Consider the following 18,497-nt stretch of genomic DNA (forward strand, 5'->3'; position numbering starts at 1 on the left):
TATCTGTAATACTTTCAACAATAAAGATACATTTAAAAAAGTAACTTTACTTTCTCACTTTCTATGTTCTAAGTGTACTTGACTATTTGCCTCTGTGTAACAGTGGTGATGTTTGTTGGAAATATGGATACAATCTCCAGAATTTATTCCTTTGAGAGGAAAGCTACTCATATCAATTTATAAGTTCTGCTGTAATTCATTAATTGTATCACTTCTCAATCACATCACATCTGTTTGTTTAATCTAGTGCATATTGCCCACATCTGAATGCAACTGTATGAAACCAAACATAACCTTTGTGCCTAAACCATTCACATAGGGCCTTGTAAGCTACCTTTGATTAATTCTTCAAGGCCATCTTTTACACAGACATTGGTTGTATAACTGGCACCCAAACACAGATTGCTCCTGATTTGAGAGCAGCCACACAATCCAGACCTCCAAAGATAAAGATGACTTTAGTATTATCATATCTCCCTTGATTTATAAATACTGCAAATCAGTTTCCTTCTGGCAGAGTAAATAATTGAGAGCTGGAAATAAGCATATTCAAGGTTTACTTTCATAGCATTTATTTTTAAGATATTATGTGGAGATTTCCTTCATATCATACTATTGTTAGAGTACATTTTGTACAGAGAGGGAAACACACAAGATACATTGAGTGACTATAATTGAGTTGATGGTAGATTATGGGTGAGAAATGGGAAAGGTGGTTTGCCTATAGGGAAGATAAAAGCAGTAGAATGAGGGTTGGACGGCTGCCAAGGATAAATACTTATCTCACAATTTGGATGAAGCCTGGCTTTGCCTTTAGTGCCATTTGAATTGTTCATTTGGGTGATGCTTTGATAGGAAAATGCATGGTAATTGTGGCGAGTCCAGCTATCAGGTTGATAATGAGAGACACAAATCTTCTTCTAGAAGCAGGTCCATCCTCTTGGGAAGGTGTAATATGTAGGGTTGAAGATTTCACCATGTAAATTAGCACTTGATTACAAGTTGCTTGTATTATTCACTCAATGTTTCATTCTCTAATCCAATCAGCAAATACACTTTGAAAACTCTTAAGTGCTATCTGTTGGTACAATGGTGAGCCATATCAAACTTGGTCCTTGAACTCATGACACTTTAGTCTGTGACAGTTATTTGTATGAATATACAGATACTTACAAGTTGACATAGTGCTATTAGTGAGAAAAATAGCCACTGATCTCTTTTTTTTTTATTAACAGCTATACTGAGGTATAATTTAAATACCATAAGATCCATCTATTTGACACAGTTTTAAAGCAAAAAGTCAGATTATGTCCCTTCTCTGCTTGAATTTCTTTAATAGCCTTCTGTTACTGTTGAAGTTAAAACTCCTTAAGCAGGCTTACTACAGCCTTACATAATCTGGATCTTGTCACTCACTCTGCTCTAGTCAAAATTGCCTTCTGACAATTCAGAGAAGGTATTGAGCTCTTCTTTTGCCTCAGGACCTTGGTACATACTGTTCCCTATGCATTGCGTGAACTTTCCATGATTCTCATATAACTGGACCTTTATCACCATTCAGATAATTGTTTTAAAGTCACCTTTTCTGAAAGGCCTTCTCTGGCCATGCTATGCAGAGTATTGAATCCCTCACACTCTGCCATCTCTTCATTCGCAGTGACAGCACCTATTCTACCATCATGCTAATTGTTATAAGCTGTGCAAGTTTGTTCTGTCCAGTATTGTTATAAGGTTCTTAGGGACATATTCTGTTATTTCTTGTAATGTTGTGGACAAGATATTGGGCATACAAATGGTATAGAGAAAATATAATGTACTATGAAGACCTTTAGAGCAGTATTACCCAAAATGTGTGTGGAATGGTGCTGGTTTGCTGTTTGTTTCCAGGCTGAGATGATAAAAGGAAAGTAATTGAGTTTGAGTTTATAAGCCTTTATAATAATTTGACAGGGTAATATTATGGATGTTGAATCTAATACTAAAAATGGGCTTATATTTTACATGCCTCATTTTATTTATTTTATATCCTTTTTAGTAATTTATTTTTGTTACACTTTTATTGGTCTGTGAAGATCTGGCAGCTGGGGGGGGGGGCTTGGCTTTTCTTCACAGATAGTTTGAGAAGCACTGTTTTAGAGAATATGGGGAATCTGGGGGAAAACAGAATTTTTTTCAATTTATCTTGTTAGAATATTGGATAGGAAGTGATCTTTCCTTATTAGTTTCTGGAGAGAGAGAGAGAGAGAGAGAGAGAGAGAGAGAGAGAGAGAGAGAGAGAGAGAGAGAGAGAGAGAGAGAGAGAGAGGAGAGAGAGGAGAGGGGAGAGGGAGACGGGAGAGGGGAGACGGGAGAGGGGAGAGCGGAGAGGGGAGAGGGGAGAGAGGAGAGAGGAGAGAGGAGAGTTGATTATAACAAAGGCATTTTTGGACAGAGAGAATGAAACTATCAAAGTTGGCTACTTTAAGCTGACAAGAGCCTGTGGTTTGCTAAATGCATGGTAGAAAATTGGACCCCAGCCCAGTCCCCACTCCTCATTCCTTTTGTGCTCTGCTGTATTCTATTTCCATTTGGAGAAGAAAGTGAATCCTTCCACCAGAAAGGTTGCATACTCAAAGGAGGTGACTGGGCTCTTGGCATTTGGAAATAATGGGAGGTTTTCCCTTCAAACCCACCTCCTTTGCCTGTGAGGTCAGGCTCCAGCTCAATGAGTTCTGTGTTTACATGCCATCTGCTGAGGTGTCAGTGATTACAACATGTGGCTTTGAGCATTTGAGTTTTTATTTAGAACATTAAAAATGGAAAACCAAAGGGAGGGAAAGAGTAGGAGAAAGAACAAGGAGAACTGGACAAGGAAAGGAGCAGAAGGGAACAATTGTCATTGGCAAGCAAAACAGCATGACTCAATTTTATTCGAATTTGTTTTCTCTCTAAACAAAATGGACCTTTTTCTGTTTCAAGTATATCCCAAGATTTGGAAAGCTGCAGAGTTCACTTCAACAACCTTAGGTTACATCTAAATGCATCTTTGAGTTCTATTTTATGAAAAAAATGTTTTTGTTTTAGCAAAACTTTGGAAAAATTATATGCAATCTAATACTGTCCCCCATCATTATTTCCTGGCAAACTAATAATGTGAATGAGGCAGATGGAGAGGGAAAGAGATAAATGAAAGCAAGATAAAGAAGGGGAATAAGAGACAGGGAATGTGGTAGGAGAGAAGAGAGTAATGGAGATGTAATTGGTACCTGTTAAGATACACTTCATGTTGATTGTTTGGATACGTTTCAAACTCAGGTTCGCAAAGCTGCCTTTGTTTTTATAACATTTTCTCTAGAATCACTTTATTCTCATAAATTTATAGTTTATATTTCATTCATATACATTTATGCTTTTGCAAATGTTCTTACATGACCTTTGTGGGGCCGGCCTTCTGTTTCACTGAGATGCTGGAGTGGGTAAAATGGGAAGAGCATGGTGCTCTACCAGGAGTCTGATCAACTTGGAATGTAAACCCAGTTTAGTAAGAATTAGCTATGAGACTTTGTGTAAGTCATGTATCTTTTCTGAGCCCATTTTTCTGATCTCTAAAGACCTTGGGGAGGTAGATGGATAAAAAGTGTCATAGTTCTGAGACAATTAAATGGGAAGTCTAAAGAAAGCCTCTAGTATTGCAGGGAGTTGTCTAAGATACTTCCTTTTCCTTTTGTCCACTAGAGCCATGGCCTGCTTGATTGCCTGCTTGTGTGGCCCTCTATCACTGTCAGAGTCAACAACTGCCCCCAACTCTGGGATCAGTCTCATTCTAGGTAAGGAAACTATTAAGTCTTCAAAGATAGAGGTTAACTGGCATAACACTGAATGAGATTTATAGTTGGGTACCAGATATCTACTGTTGGACCATCTCAAAAGAATTCAAATTCATCTTGTGTCAACTTCTAGACCAATGATTTTCAACCTGTGTGTCAAAAGAATGTTTAAAACATGCAATACTTGACTTTTCCCTTAGATTGCCAAATTAAAAAGTGACAACAACCAATGCAACAATAGCTGTTAGGTGTGAATGAATAAAAATGATACTTATTATTTTTTGTTAGATTGGTAAAAGAAAAAAAAAGGTATTTTTTGGTGTGCTGCAGAATTTTAATAATTAGTTTATGTGTGCCATGAAATTAAAAAGGTTGAAAATTGCTGAAAATCACTATCGTGATTAATACTTTAAATTCTCAATTCTGTTACAACTTAGCTAGTCACACCCTTTGGCTTTTGCCCATCTAGGCTTAGTTTTAGTCTGTCTTATGATTTTATATCCCCAAGGATAACAAGGTTTTGCTTTTCCATTTATGTTTTTGGTGTTCATCCAGCTGATATATCTACACTCTCACTCCTGGCTTTCCCTGGCCAAATTGATGTTCCATGAAGAAGATATGTAGAGCTGGAAGTTACTTTAAACGTTCCCTCTCCACCTCCCCCAATTTTAGTCATTAATATACCACCTTTACTTTTTTTTTTTTAGAGAGAGAGTGGAAGGGAGAGAGAAAGATATTGATGTGAGAGAGTCACATTGATTAGTTGCCTTCTGAATGTGTCATAGTCAGAGCAAGGGATCCAACCTGCAACCCAGGCATGTGCCCTTGAAAGGGAATTGAACACGTGACCCTTTAATGCCCAGGTCATTGGTCTTACCACTGAGCAACACTGGCTGGAGATACATCAAGTAAGTTTTTAAACCTAGATGCCTACTTTAGCCTCATTCTTAGGAATGGTATATGTAAAATCATAGAATTGATGAGATCGTTATTTTTTCTAGTACACATCCTATATAATAAAGAGGTAATATGCAAATTGACCATCACTCCAACATACAAGATGGCCACTCCTATGAGGTGAAAGATGGCTGCCCCCATGTGTACAAAAGATGGCCACCACAAGATGATCTGCAGGGGAGGGCAGTTATGAGTGATCAGGCTGGCAGGGGAGGGCAGTTAGGGGTGGGTGGGCCAGCAGGGGAGGGGAGTTAGGGGCAATCGGGCCAGCAGGGGAGCAGTTAGGCATTGATCAGGTTGGGAGGGGACTGGTTAGGGTGTGATCAGGCTGGCAGGCAGAAGCTGTTAGGAGCAATTAGGAAGGCAGGCAGGTGAGCGGTTGGGAGCCAGCAGTCCCAGATTATGAGAGGGATGTCTGACTGCCTATTTAGACCTGATCCCATAGACATTCCTCGAGGGGTCCCAGATTGGAAAGGGTGCAGGCTGGGCTGAGGGAAAACCCCACCCTGTGTACAAATTTCATGCACTGAGCCTCTAGTTTAATATAAATTAAAAACCAGTTAATTTAAGAAGTTTTACTATATACTACGTAAAATTCCATGTACAAATAGCAGGCTTTGGGAAATAGTGATCTGGTCTAATGCTTCATTTTACAGATTAAGAAATAGCTTCAGTGAGGTTTGGTTTGTCATAAGGTTAGTTAGATGACTTTTTGGGCTTAAAACCTGTCTCCTAGCTCTTGGACTAGTGCAGTTTTCACTATGCCTAGGGTTAATATAGGCTTCTGTGCACTAATATTGATATATTAAATAATTAAATCACAGTACATAACATGCATGATAATGCAGTATCAAGGATCCTGATTCAGGACCTTACCATAAAAGAGATTGTTTGACTGACAAATTGTATAAATGTTGGTTACCTCTAGTAATTGAGTAGAGCAACATTACTATCTGAGAGTCATGGAAGTAAACACAACAATTAATTATGGAACCACCCATAAGAAGTGACGTTACCAACTGATACAGAATTTGTAAGAGACTTATTTGCTTTATTGGGATGCCCACTTCTGGCATGACCAGATAACATTTCTGGCCTGTGTTCCTGATACAATCTTTTGTTTCTTCTAGGGATTTCAACAATTTAGAATTTTCTATAGCTTATTGTACACTACGAAATGTACACTTTGATATATGAAACCCTTTGTTGAAGCATTCATGCAGTGTCCAAGTTGTTCCACTTTAGGACTGCTACCAGGGAAGGTCCATGTAAAGGTACTTAGAAATCTTTGCCAAATCCATTGAGTTCATCAGCAAAGGGGACACTTGAGGTAATGCTGAAGGTGATTCCAGAAAGCTAAGGTAAACAGTGTGACTGTTTTTTACTTTGCATTTGTAGAAGAAGGCAGTAGTTCTGTACTGTTGTAACACAAAGACTCATATTACAATAGAATTCATTCCCTTCTGTATACGTCCTTAAGCTTTCATCCAGCTGGCTCATCTTGAAAGGCCAGATGGCTCTCTTGAAAGAAAACATCTTAGTTCCACTTACCCTTTTTTGACCATCTAAATGGCTTCTAAACAGTTTTGGTTTGCTGGGTGAGTATGTGTATATATGTCTATGGTGGAGAGATTTGGCATATTTTAATTTTATTAAAAAACCTGGAAACCATGATAGGGATAATCTGTCTCATCAGAGATTAGCAAAACATTCATATCCCTATTGTCTATATGCAATGTGAGAGTATAGAAGCTGTGGAAACACAAGGCTGTGTTCAAATGAACTGAAGTTCACTAGAGGAAGAGAAAAGGTGACAACTCAAAGCATGGTTTTACATGACACTATATATTATATTATTTCTCAAGAAACAGACTTTGCTTGTTGTAGTAGGCATCCTCCCAAGGTTTTGTAATTCTCAGTTCTGTGTTAGGCATTCAGATTACCATTCTTTCCCCCAATCTGTCCTAATGATTCTCTTTTGCCATTCTATCACTACACAGGCTTACATTTCTGTCATATCTGAGTCTCAAAGTTGAAATCAGAGCTCACCTGAAGGATTGTCAGTAGGATTAGGGAGGCCTAGTTAGAATTATAGAATGCGAAAAGTCTTTATGGATCACCTGGTCATATTAGGCCAACTGACTCAGCCATTGATGTGCCTGACTCAGATTGTCCTTTAAGACAGAACCTGCCTCAAGGACTTGAGTTAGAAGACAGACTCATGTACCTGCAGGCTCTGCCTCAGGTATCAAGTGGGAGGTGTGTGCTTCCTGGGCAGTTGCAAGCAAATGGCTGAGCAAAGTGGGGGGTTAAATGGTTTGCCATCTGGGATCAGCATGGGTTTCCTCTATGTACAGGAGCTACCGGTTGTGCTGGTCAATACTTTATCAGACCTTTACCACAGTCTGAGGCTCTTCTTATCAAAATTCCTTCCTTTCCCCCTCCTTTGTTGATATCAGACCTGTATTATGGTCTGAAGCTCTCCCTGCCTACTCGTGTCCCTATCCCTTTTTCCCCTCACAGGTATTACTCTCAATAAATGTTTTGCACTTATAATTATATCTTAGCATCTGTTTCCAAAGGACCCAACCAATATACCAATAACTCCCCAGTCCCATCTGAATTCTACAGTAAGGAATCTGAGGTCCACAGAGGTGAAGTGACTTACCCACCATAGCTAGCTATTAGCAAATCAGTATAATAACCCAAACTTTCTGACCCCTAATTCAATGCTTTCCCAAAGTTCAGTGGTTCAAGTACCACCACAATCATAATGAAACCCCCCACACAGATCTTGTTATGTTTATCCCCCATGTTATTATTTGTGTGACATATTATTTCACTTGTCATCAAATTTCTACTTTGGTCTTCTTTGAAGTAATAATAACCATAAAATTTGGATTTTTATGTGCTAGTTTTATATTTTTCTAATACATATTAAATAAATACAATACCACTATAATAAAAAAAAGTTTGTGTATATACTACCTAAAGTCATATTATTTACTCTTAGTGATAGGTGAACCCTAGAACTTAGAAGGCAGAGAAGAAAAAGGTAGAAAAAGGGAGGAAGGAAGATAGTAATAAAGAAAAGCGAAATACTTATTGGTGAGGAAGAAATGGTAAAAACCCATCAATAACAGCCTCAGGTGCCTTGCTGTGACCCCTGTGTTTCCTGCCAAACCCTGGTTTAATCTTCAATTAGTCAACAAACATCCTTTACTTATTGTTTGTCTAAAAAACAAATGGAATGTTTAATTTAACAGATGTAAATTAAAAATCAAGATTTGTTCTCCTAAAAGAGTCAATTCATTTATCCCCAAAATGGACTGACATGGTTCATTTTGAACAATTTATTGGAGAATATGTGTACTCCTTTTAAAACCAATAGTTCTAATCTTCCTATCTAATAAAAGAGTAATATGCAAATTAACCACCACACCGCTACACTCACCAGCCAATGTGTGTATGCAAATTAACCCCAATCAAGATGGCTGTGGCCATGAAGCGAGTGGGAGGGAGGTTTGGGTTTCCCTGGCTATGGAGGAAGCCAAGCTTTCCACACACCCTGGTGGGCACAGGCCTCTACTCCAGGCTACAAAGTTTCAATTATAGAAGATAAATAAACCCCAGATACCAGGGTCTCTGCTTGGGTTGCTGGAGGGCATGGCCAGCCTGAAAACCTCCACAGGCCCAGGCTGCCCCACACCCCAAGGGAACCCCCACCCTGATCTGGGACACCCTTCAGGGCAAACCAGCTGGCCCCTACCCATGCACTAGGCCTCTATCCTATCTAATAAAAGAGTAATATGCAAATTAACCATCACTCTAACACACAAGATGGCTGCCCCCATGTAGTCAAAGATCCTGCCCCCATATGGACACAGGATGGCCACCACAAATGGCCAGCAGGGGAGGGCAATTGGGAGGGACCAAGCCTGCAAGGGAGGGCAGTTAGGGGTGACCAGGCTAGCAGAGGAGGGAAGTTGGGGGTGACCTGGCCTGCAGGGAAAGGCAGTTGGGGGGGACCCAGGCCTGCAGGGGAGAGCAGTTTGGAGGGACATGGCCTGTAGGGGAGGGCAGTTAGGGGTGACCTAGCCTGCAGGGTAGGGCAGTTTGGGGCAAACAGGCTGGCAGGGGAGCAGTTAGGCATCAATCAGGCTGGCAGGGAAGTGGTTAGGGTGTGATCAGACTGGCAGGAAGAAGCAGGTAGGGGAAATCAGGATGGCAGGCAGGCGAGCAGTTGGGAGCCAGCAGTCCTGGATTGTGAGAGGGATTTCTGACTGTCTGGGACCCCCTAAACGGGCAGTCGAACATCCCCTGAGGGGTCCCAGATTGGAGAGGGTGCAGGCTGGGCTGAAGGACACCCCCCTCATGCACGAATTTATGAAGTGTATGAGAGCACACACCTAAGGAAAATATTTAAGTAGCATTTCCTTTCTCATTTAAAAATATTTATTATTAAAACAAAATAAGATTTTTTTCTCTGATCTAAGAATTCTAAGAATATCATTACAATAATATTTCACATTTCTTGTCAATCTTTTGGTTCAAGAGATCTATAATGATTATAATTTTATTGTGCCAATGAAACAAAATTTGGGTTATGTTGTAATTTAGTAGGTTCCTAGTAACATAGTGATACTTTAATGTTCCTCTTTTGTTCCATGGAAATAGTATTGTACAGAACCTCTATCAAACAGATATTACTGATTTATAAGCTATTTTGTTAATTCCTAAACCACTTGTCCTTTTAGAGAAAGAAAAACTAGAACCTAACCTTAATGAAATACTAGCTTCTATAATGCCACAAATTTTAAAGGCATGGGAAGTTTGAAGGTAAAGATTCAAGTTGTGTTTTATTATAAGTAGAAAGATGACTATACACTAATGTTCTATGTGTAAACCTATTTCTAGCATCTGGTTTAAAAATATTTGGTAGTGGTCTACTTCTGAAAAAACAAATTTATTACCGATGTGCATAGACACTTGGGTTAAATGTGGAAAAAATTTCCTGTGTTCTCCATCCCTTGTTTTACATTTCAAACCTGTGTAGAATGATTTACATTTCAAATCAATATTAAATCTAAGAATAATTAGTGAAGAATCAGATCAAATTATTATTTTGTAAATGAGGAAAGAATATAAACTTGAAGCTAAAACAAAGACAGCATAATTGAAAATAAGGCTATTATATTCAAGTTTTGGTATTTACTGACTTATTTCTCCAAATGTCTAGAGAATAAATTAGGTACTTCATGTATTTCTTTTTTTTTTTTTTTTTTGGTGACGATTATGGGTGATACAAACTAAAGATAATACATTGCCCTAGGAAACTTAAATTCTTCTTGTTCTTACCAGGTTAGCAAGCATGTAGTGATAACCTCTTGAATGTTTCCCCAGGATCACAACCTGCAGAAACAACAAAGAATATTGTTTATTCAGGAAAGACATTTTCAATTGCACAATCAATGTGATGGTTAGAACAAATTAGTTTTAAATGATCAGCAGAGTGTTAGGTTTTTATATGGTATAGTCACAGTTAATTGGATCAGATTTCACTTTCAGGCAAAGAATACAGGGAGAATTGTTAATATCAAAGTTAAAAATGTCAGCAACAAGGAAAAAAAGCTCTCTAAATTTCCAGGTCAGTAACATCATTGTCACTTAAAATAGATGACAAAAGCAATGAAGCTGATGATCCCCTCCCTACCAATGAACTGAATTTCTGTATTTAGCTGTTGAGATGGCAAATGGGCTGAACTTTGCATACAAATTAGAAAATAGAATGTACAGTACATTTTTTGGTTATCTGGAATACTTAGGGAATAGAATAGTCAAAGAATGGGGTTAATGGGATTTTCAGGTTAATCGAGGTCACTTTTGCTTATTGAAAACACTTTCTTTTCTCCTGTTTTAATACTAAAAGCTTGTGGCCATCTGTACATCTTTTGGTGCTGCATGCAATGCCTTAGGACAGTGGGGAAGGGAATTTTCCCCTAGGGGACATTTGGCAATGCCTGGAGACATTTTTAGTTGTCACATTTGGGAGAGTGACTAGCATCTAAGTAGAGACAAGGGATGTTTCTACAATGCACAGGACAGCCCTCCCCCCACCAAAAAAAAAAAAAAATTATCTACCAAAAAATGTCAGTAGGGTTGAGGTCGAGAAACCCTGCCTTAAGGTCATCATTGTTATCATAATTTTCATGAGTAACAATGTATTAATAATAGCCTTATAAATTTATCAAGTGCATTTTTATTTTCTCAAAATATGTAAGTGGATTGAATATTTTCAACCAAATGTACTGGTTGGCAGTTGAAAGTTTTGACTGAATACCTGACATTTTATTCAGTACTAACTATGTGCAAAATACTTTGCTGAGTGCAGGTAGTGGGAATGAGAAAAGGGGGTAACATTAAGGTTAAAGACACAACCAGAGGTGAAACCAGGTTTTATGCAGAACTGATGTTAATACCTTTTTAAGAAAAATAAGACAAAATTACAAATACAATATTATCAATAAGGCCTTAGAAGGAACCCATCCAAATAAACGGCCATTAAGCTTAAGCTTCATGACAAGTTCTATTGTGGACACAGCTGTCAAAGTGTTTAAAAACAACTTGTGAAGACAATTAATTACACACAGACCAAACCAGAACTATACATAAAGGCCATAACCTTTTCTTATATAACAAAAGCCTATTATGCAAATTGTCCCCTCGGGTGGTCGTTCAACTGGGAGTTCAACTTCTAGCTCTGATGTCTACTGACCACCAGAGGATGGCGTGGAACATGGGGGTATGTGTCATCGACCTACTGCAACCTCTTTTTGGCTACCTGGAGGTGGGAGTGTTGGGGATGGAGGTGCGGTGAGAATGCAGAGTGTCCACTGAGCTCGCTCTCAATCCCCCTGCTAACCTCCTCTGGGACATCAGGGCTCTTGTGCTGGGGAAGCCCCCATGCTCAGGTGCTGGCCTGTGAGGAGCCTGCCCCGCACCTGCATGGCCTCATTTGGTTGAGCCAGGTCTCAGCTGCAGGAGTGGTTGGTCTCCTTGTGAGGTTGCACAGGAGCCAGTCTGCAAGGCTGGCTAGGAGAGAGCACACTGCCTTCCCAGCTTCCAGAGGCCGTGCTCACTGCATCTCTGCATGGGGACTCGGGGCCGTGACTCAGGTGGAGGGGGATGAATGGAGGCCCAGGGGCCCAGATGCTACCCAGGACCCAGAGGGCAGCTGGGACCTACCCTTCCATCAAGACGCTCACACTTCGATCACCAGTCAGTCAGGCCTAGGGATTGCATCTGTGCACAAATTTCATGCACCGGGCCTCTAGTAATAATAATAAAAACCACCATCCTTAATTAAGTATCTAATATATGCCAGGCACTGTGCTAGGTGCTTTATGTGATTTTAATTCCTAGAACAATTTAAGAGATTAAGTATCATTAGTTTCATTTTACAGATGAGGAATCTCAACTAAAGAGAATTTATGTGATTTGCCTGAGGCCACAGAACTAGGAAGCAATAAATCTGGAATTGGAACCTGAGTCTGTCTGAATCTAGAACCCATATTTCTGGCAGTACATTACATGGTTTCTTTCTTTCCTTTTTTCTTCTTCATGGTTTCTTAATATGCTAAATTTCAAATACTAATAACTGCTCTAGGTTCTAAGTGAAGGGGTGTCTGAGACCTGCTGGGATGGATAGGGAAGGCTTTTCCTGGAGGAGAATAGGTTTAAACTGGCCCAGAAGTAGAATCGTATATTCAGATATCATGCTGGCATTAGATCTCAAGTGATTTCAAGGGGGGGGGGGAAGAGAGAGAGAGAGAGAGAGAGAGAGAGAGAGAGAGAGAGAGAGAGAGAGAGAGAGAGAGAGAGAGAGAGAGATATTATATGAGTAAAAGTGCTGTTTTTGATTAACTTAAAATATGAGCCACATTTCTGACTGAGTATTTATGGAGAAAATAAAAGGTTAATGAATGTCTTGAGGAGGTGACTTTTCATGCTACCATGAAACAAAATGAGCTCTTATGTATCTTCTGGGATGTATTCTTTAGTGTCCGCTTGTGAGAAACATTCTTACTGGTGACATTTGTTAACTTTTGATGGCAAGTTGGGACTATACATTTGTTGAATTTTTAACTCACTGACAACCATCAACATAATAAAATCAGAGAGTTTTGAGTTCTGCCAGAAAAATGAGCTGATTTGTAAAGACATATGGCAGAGCGTAGAAAAAAATGAAAAGCAAGGCCAAAGGAAACAGAGTAAGTCTTTCTCACCAGTGGGAGAGCTTAGTGGCTTTTTGAACATGGGAAAGGTGAAAGGAAGTCACGGAAAACCTTACTGTTCTGAGAAGAGCCCTGAATGAGCGCTGATAAACTGTATGACTGTGGGAATTCATTCACCTTTCTTCAACTTCCATTCCTTATCTGTAGTCTGGGACAATGAGCTTGGCCCTTCTTATCTCAGCAGTGTTGTCAACATTAAAGTGAATAACATTCAGAAAAGAATTTGGGATGTGAATTGTGTGAATTTTGTGATGTTAAATAACTATGGGAAGGAGTCATTCATGAAGATTTTTTTTTTTTTAGTTTCAGAAAAAGAAGCCATTGGAATATCTGCTTTAGTCCATGCCTAGATGGTCTGTTCAGAACAAAATCATGTATTTGAAGGTAGCTCTCTAACAACATCACCCCTTCAAAACTTAGTTTCAACTAAGAGATGGGAAAACTTATCTTAAGATAGAAACCTTTAGGTATCACAAAGCTGCTGCCTTGAAGACTATAATTATTTCCTATCTCATGCTTATTTTCAGTGCCTTCTTAACTCTTATTTAACATACCAATCCTGTCTTTTTCAGTTCACAGTAAGTGAAAAGCTGCAAATTAGAAGGGTTGTGCATGGACGGTGGGGGGATATTAGAAAGAGCTACATTAGCAGCAGAGGAAGTGACAGACTGACTTAAAGGAGAATTAAAAAAAAGCACACAATATTGTACTACTGTATAGTATAACAGGGATGTTTGCTGTGAATGCCTGAGCCTTCAGGGTATAGATTATTGTGTTCAGTAATTTCTGCTGGAAAAACCCAGGGATATGTATTATATGTTTTAGGGAAGTTTTCCATAAAAAAATGCTCAAAGTCTTAATACTTAAGAGATTATACTTCAATTATCATGGGGCAGCCATGATCCTACTGATATGAAGTAAGTGAGGCCTCACTGCAAAGAGTGTCCTGTTTTACTCTTGGTCTTGCCCTTTTTTGAATTTTTTTGGCATAGAGCATGTGGCAGTAAAGATGGGATAGATGGCTTGTGCATTATATGGTGCACAAAAAAAAGGTGTTTTTTTTTCACTTAGTGTTAAATTTTTATTTTTTCCATCTGTTACAGATGAACAAAGCATAAATTTACCTTCAGTTATTTAATGACTCGGGTAATCAAGAGAATGTTCAACTTTGCTTTTATAGTAATTATAATAGCTTTTTCTGAATTAGTTTCAGAACTCGAAGTATAAAAGCTCTTTAACAGTCTACTGTGAAATTTAAGAAGGAAATAAAATTCATTGTTTTAAATAAATTTATTTTTATCTTCACAAATAGGACTTGAAAGAAAAAAATGCCACAAAACGCATTCACTGAAACTTAAACAACAGTTTCTTTTGCAGAAGAAAAAAGCTCTTGCTACTAACACAGTGTTGTGCATATAGGAGAACATTAAACTATTTCATTTCCTCCCCCTGCTTTACAGCTTTAATGGGCTATAATTTACATAGCATAAAAAGTTTAGATGTACAATTCATGATTTTAGCAAATTTTTAGTTGTACATAAGTCACCACAATCCTGTTTTAGAACATTTTCATCACCCTCTGCCCCAAGCTTCCTTTAGTCCTGTTTTCTTAAGGTGAAAACTGAACTTATTGTTATGGAACTTTTACTTTTTTTTCTGGTAGGGGGTGTTTCAAACTGTACATTTCCCTATAAACACTTCTTTAACTGCATACCATAAATATTTATATGTTTTACTTTCATTTTCATTCCGTTCAAAATATTTAAAAATTTCCCTGCAACTTCTTTTTTGACTACAAATTATTTTTTAAAAAGTCTGCTGTTTCACCTGGTCAGTGTGGCTCATTGGCTGAGCATTGACTCACAAACCAAGAGGTCACTGGTTCAATTCCTGGTCAGGGAACATGCATTGATTGTGGGCTTGATCCCTAGTAGGAAGTGTTTCTATCTCTCTATCCTCACTTTTTCTCTCTCAAAAGATCAATAAAATTATGAAAGGAATTTTAGGGGTAAAAAAGGCAGGTTTAGGGAGTTTTAGAAATAAAGAGGGTCCATGAGGGAGAAAGGCTTGGAACCCTCATAGGTGAGGGCGTGGAGCTGCCAAAAGACATACTAGTACATTCAAGGAGAAGAAAAAAAAGAGGTACCACAGGATAAAGGGAGAGGAAGACATACATTACAGAAGATAGGGAAAAGCCACAGGTTATGGGAAGAAAGAGGAAACAAACTTTCACAGAGGATAGAGAAATGTTGACAAATGGGAGAAAAAGGAAAACAGATTTTCATGGGAGATAGAGAATTCTACCACTGAAGGGGGAGAAACAAAGGGAGGGCATCACTCGAGTTTTGGGCTTTTTAAAAAATTTCTTTATTGATTAAGGTATAACATATTTGTCCTCAATCCACCATTCCAATCCCCCACCCCTCCCCACTCATGTCCTCACCCCCCTATTGTCCTTGACCACTGGTTAGGCTCATATGTCTCTAGTTTTGGGCTTTGAAGCTGATATTTATTCTATAATTGGAAGGCAGTATGAAGAAACAAAGAACTGCAGCCTTTATATACCTTAGAAAAAAAGGGGCTTAGTGGGTCACCCCCTTTGGGACCCCTTTCCCTACGTGGGAGTCTGTACTTGTTTTTAATAAATTTCCACCCTTTTCAACTACCACATTTGTCCATGGCTTCATTCTTTGAATCCACCTGGACAAGAACCCAGGAAAGAAATCATCCTCACATCCTACTCAGGAAAAATGACCCAACTCAAACATATTAAAAGTCTGCTGTTTAGTTGCCAAATATTTCTGATCTTCCAGCATTTTCTCTTGTGTAGCTCTAATTTCATTCTGTCAAAACATTCAGATTTACCCTGTATTATTTCAATCTTTTTAAATTTATTGAGCTTGTTTTTAAAAAATGTTTATTGTTGAGATTACTACAGATGTCCCTCTCCCCACCTCCCCACCATAGCTCCCTCTTGGTTCTCACCCTGCCCCAGGCCCTTGCCACCCTATTGTCTGTGTCCATAGGTAATGCATAAATGCATATAAGATCTTTGTCTAATGTCTTCCAGCCCCCCACCCTTTTCCCTCTGAGAATTGACAGTCTGCTCCATTTCCATGCCCCTAATTCTATTATATTCACCAGTTTATTCTGTTCATTAGATTTCTTATTCATTTGCTTTTTAGATTCAATTGTTGTTAGATATGTGTTTGTTATCACTTTGTTGTTCATATTTTTTACCTTTATATTTTTTCTCCCTCCTCCTCCTCCTCCTTCTTCTTCTTCTTCTTCTTCAAAAATACCATTCGGCATTTCATGTAATACTGGTTTGGTGGTGATGAACTCCTTTAGCTATTTATTATCTGTGAAGCTCTTTATCTGACTTTCAATTCTGAATGATAACTTTTCTGGGTAGAGTAATTTGATTAAAGTTCTTGCTATTCATTACTTTGAATATTTTTTTGCCTATTCCTTCTGGCCTTCATATTTTATGTTGAGAAATCAGCTGATTGTCGAATGGGTACTCCCTTGTAGGTAACTAACTGCTTTTATCCTGTTGCTTTTAAGATTCTCTCCTTGTCTTTTGCCCTTGGCATTTTAATTATGATGTGTCTTGGTGTGATCCTTCTTGGGTTCCTCTTGTTTGGGGTTCTTTATGCTTCTTGGACTTGTAAGTCTATTTCTTTCACCAGGTAGGGGAAGTATTCTGTCATTATTTCTTCAATTATGTTTTCAATATCTTGCTCTCTCTCTCCTTCTGGCACTACTGTAAGTCAGATGTTGGTATGCCTGAAGTTGTCTCAGAGGCTCCTTACACTATCTTCATATTTTTGGATTCTTTTTTCTTTTTGCTCTTCTTGTTGGGTACTTTTTGCTTCCTTATATTTTGATTTGATTCTTGGGATCCTCTACTATACTCTACTATTGAATCCTGGTATATTATTCTTTATTTCAGTCAGTGTATACATATACTTCATTTATGACTGGTTCTTTTCCATTTTTTTTTTCTTTTTTGAAATTCTCACTAAGATCCTTGAAAGTTTAACTAAGACCCTTGGAGGTTTCTAGAAGATTCTTGAGTAATCTTATAACTGTGGTTTTGAACTCTATATCCAGTAGTTTGCTTTCTTCCATTTCTTTCATTTGTGGCATTTCTTTGTGTCCACATTTTGGCTGCTTCCCTGTGTTAATTTTTCTGTATTGGATAGAGCTGCTAAGTCTCCTTGAGTTGATATAGTGGTCTTGTGTAGTAAGTATCTTATAGGATCTAGGGGCTCAGCCTTTCCAAACACCTGAGGTAGACATTCTAGGTGCACCCCTTTGTGCGCTGTGTGCACAGTCTTGTTGTAGTTGAGCCTTGATTGCTGTTGGTGTCACTGGGAAGAACTAACCTCTAGGCCAATAGATGGTGAGGATCAGCTGCGATTACAGTGGGAGAGCTGCTCTGTAGGAAACACTCCTCTGGAGCAGGACATGTTTCATAGACTTTGGTGCTCACTGAATCTTCCCCTTGGGTGTGTAGCTTATGGATGTGTGGAGTTGTAATCTGGTATGATCTGACACTGACTACTGGCTACACTGGCTCTTGGGTCTCCAGGGAGGTGCAATTCAGCCACTGCCTGGCACCACCCAACAGGAGCTACAGAGAGATCTGCAGATTCCTCCTCTTTGTATTGGGTTTGCAAGTGTCCAGATGAGGCCCAGCTGTGAAGCAAGGCAGATTGGTGCTGGTGCCTAGTCTTGGACCTTTTAATGATAGGTTTAGGGCTCCCTAGCCCAGCTGCAGCTTGTTTTACAGGTTTTAGCCTGAGAAAGGACAGGCCATTCATATGCAAAAGCTGGCACAGCTTGGGTGGGGTTGTAAATTGGGGGGGGGGGGGGAGTCCCAGGGAGTCACCAGGGTGGAGCAAATGGAAATAGCTGCCAGTCAGCCCTGCAACTGGGGAGGTCCCAGCATGGGAACAATGACCACTGTGAGCACATCTGTCTGGAAGAAAGCTGCCCCCAGTTCCTTCCCCAGTTCCAGACAATCCAGTTTATCCTCACAGGTGTCTGGGTCCTCCAGAGCCTTGCCCAGCAGTGGAGCTCAGAGGAAGTAGGAGCTTGTAAGTTCAGTTCGTGGTGCTTGCCTTTTAAGAGGAGCAGGTGGGTCTCTAGCAGCCTCTGTGTCACTGAGCCTCAATCCCCACTGGTTTTTACAGCCTATAGTTCTTACTGTTTGTAGGGGCTTCTTTTCCAAGCTCTGGGACCCTGGGCTGTGGGTTTGGTGTGGAGCTGGGTCCCTTTGCTCCTCCAGGAAGCCTCCAGGGAGGTGATCTCTGCAGAGGTGATCTCCTTCCTTTTTAAAAAAGTGGTAAATGTGGGAGCCACACCAGCGTGTTCCATGCCTCCACACCTCCTACCAGTCTCAATGCACTTTCTTCATTATCTCCTTAGTTGT

At 39.4% G+C, this 18,497-nt stretch overlaps 1 protein-coding gene across 6 annotated transcripts in view; it reads right to left on the minus strand.

The window, feature by feature from the left end:
- The window catches only part of GRIA3 (glutamate ionotropic receptor AMPA type subunit 3), a 327,676-nt gene that overhangs the window by 114,594 nt on the left and 194,585 nt on the right, over window positions 1-18,497 (minus strand). For all 6 annotated transcript variants that reach the window (XR_004988881.2, XR_004988882.2, XM_045583555.1 and 3 more), the window contains exon 5: window positions 10,122-10,175. Coding sequence is in view for 4 of the 6 variants with exons in the window: in XM_045583555.1 (XP_045439511.1) it covers window positions 10,122-10,175 (54 nt within the window). In the remaining 2 variants the exon portion in view is untranslated. The remainder of the gene's footprint in view (window positions 1-10,121; window positions 10,176-18,497) is intronic.

Source organism: Pipistrellus kuhlii, unplaced genomic scaffold (assembly GCF_014108245.1).
Source record: "Pipistrellus kuhlii isolate mPipKuh1 unplaced genomic scaffold, mPipKuh1.p scaffold_m20_p_19, whole genome shotgun sequence".
Classification (NCBI taxonomy): domain Eukaryota; kingdom Metazoa; phylum Chordata; class Mammalia; order Chiroptera; family Vespertilionidae; genus Pipistrellus; species Pipistrellus kuhlii.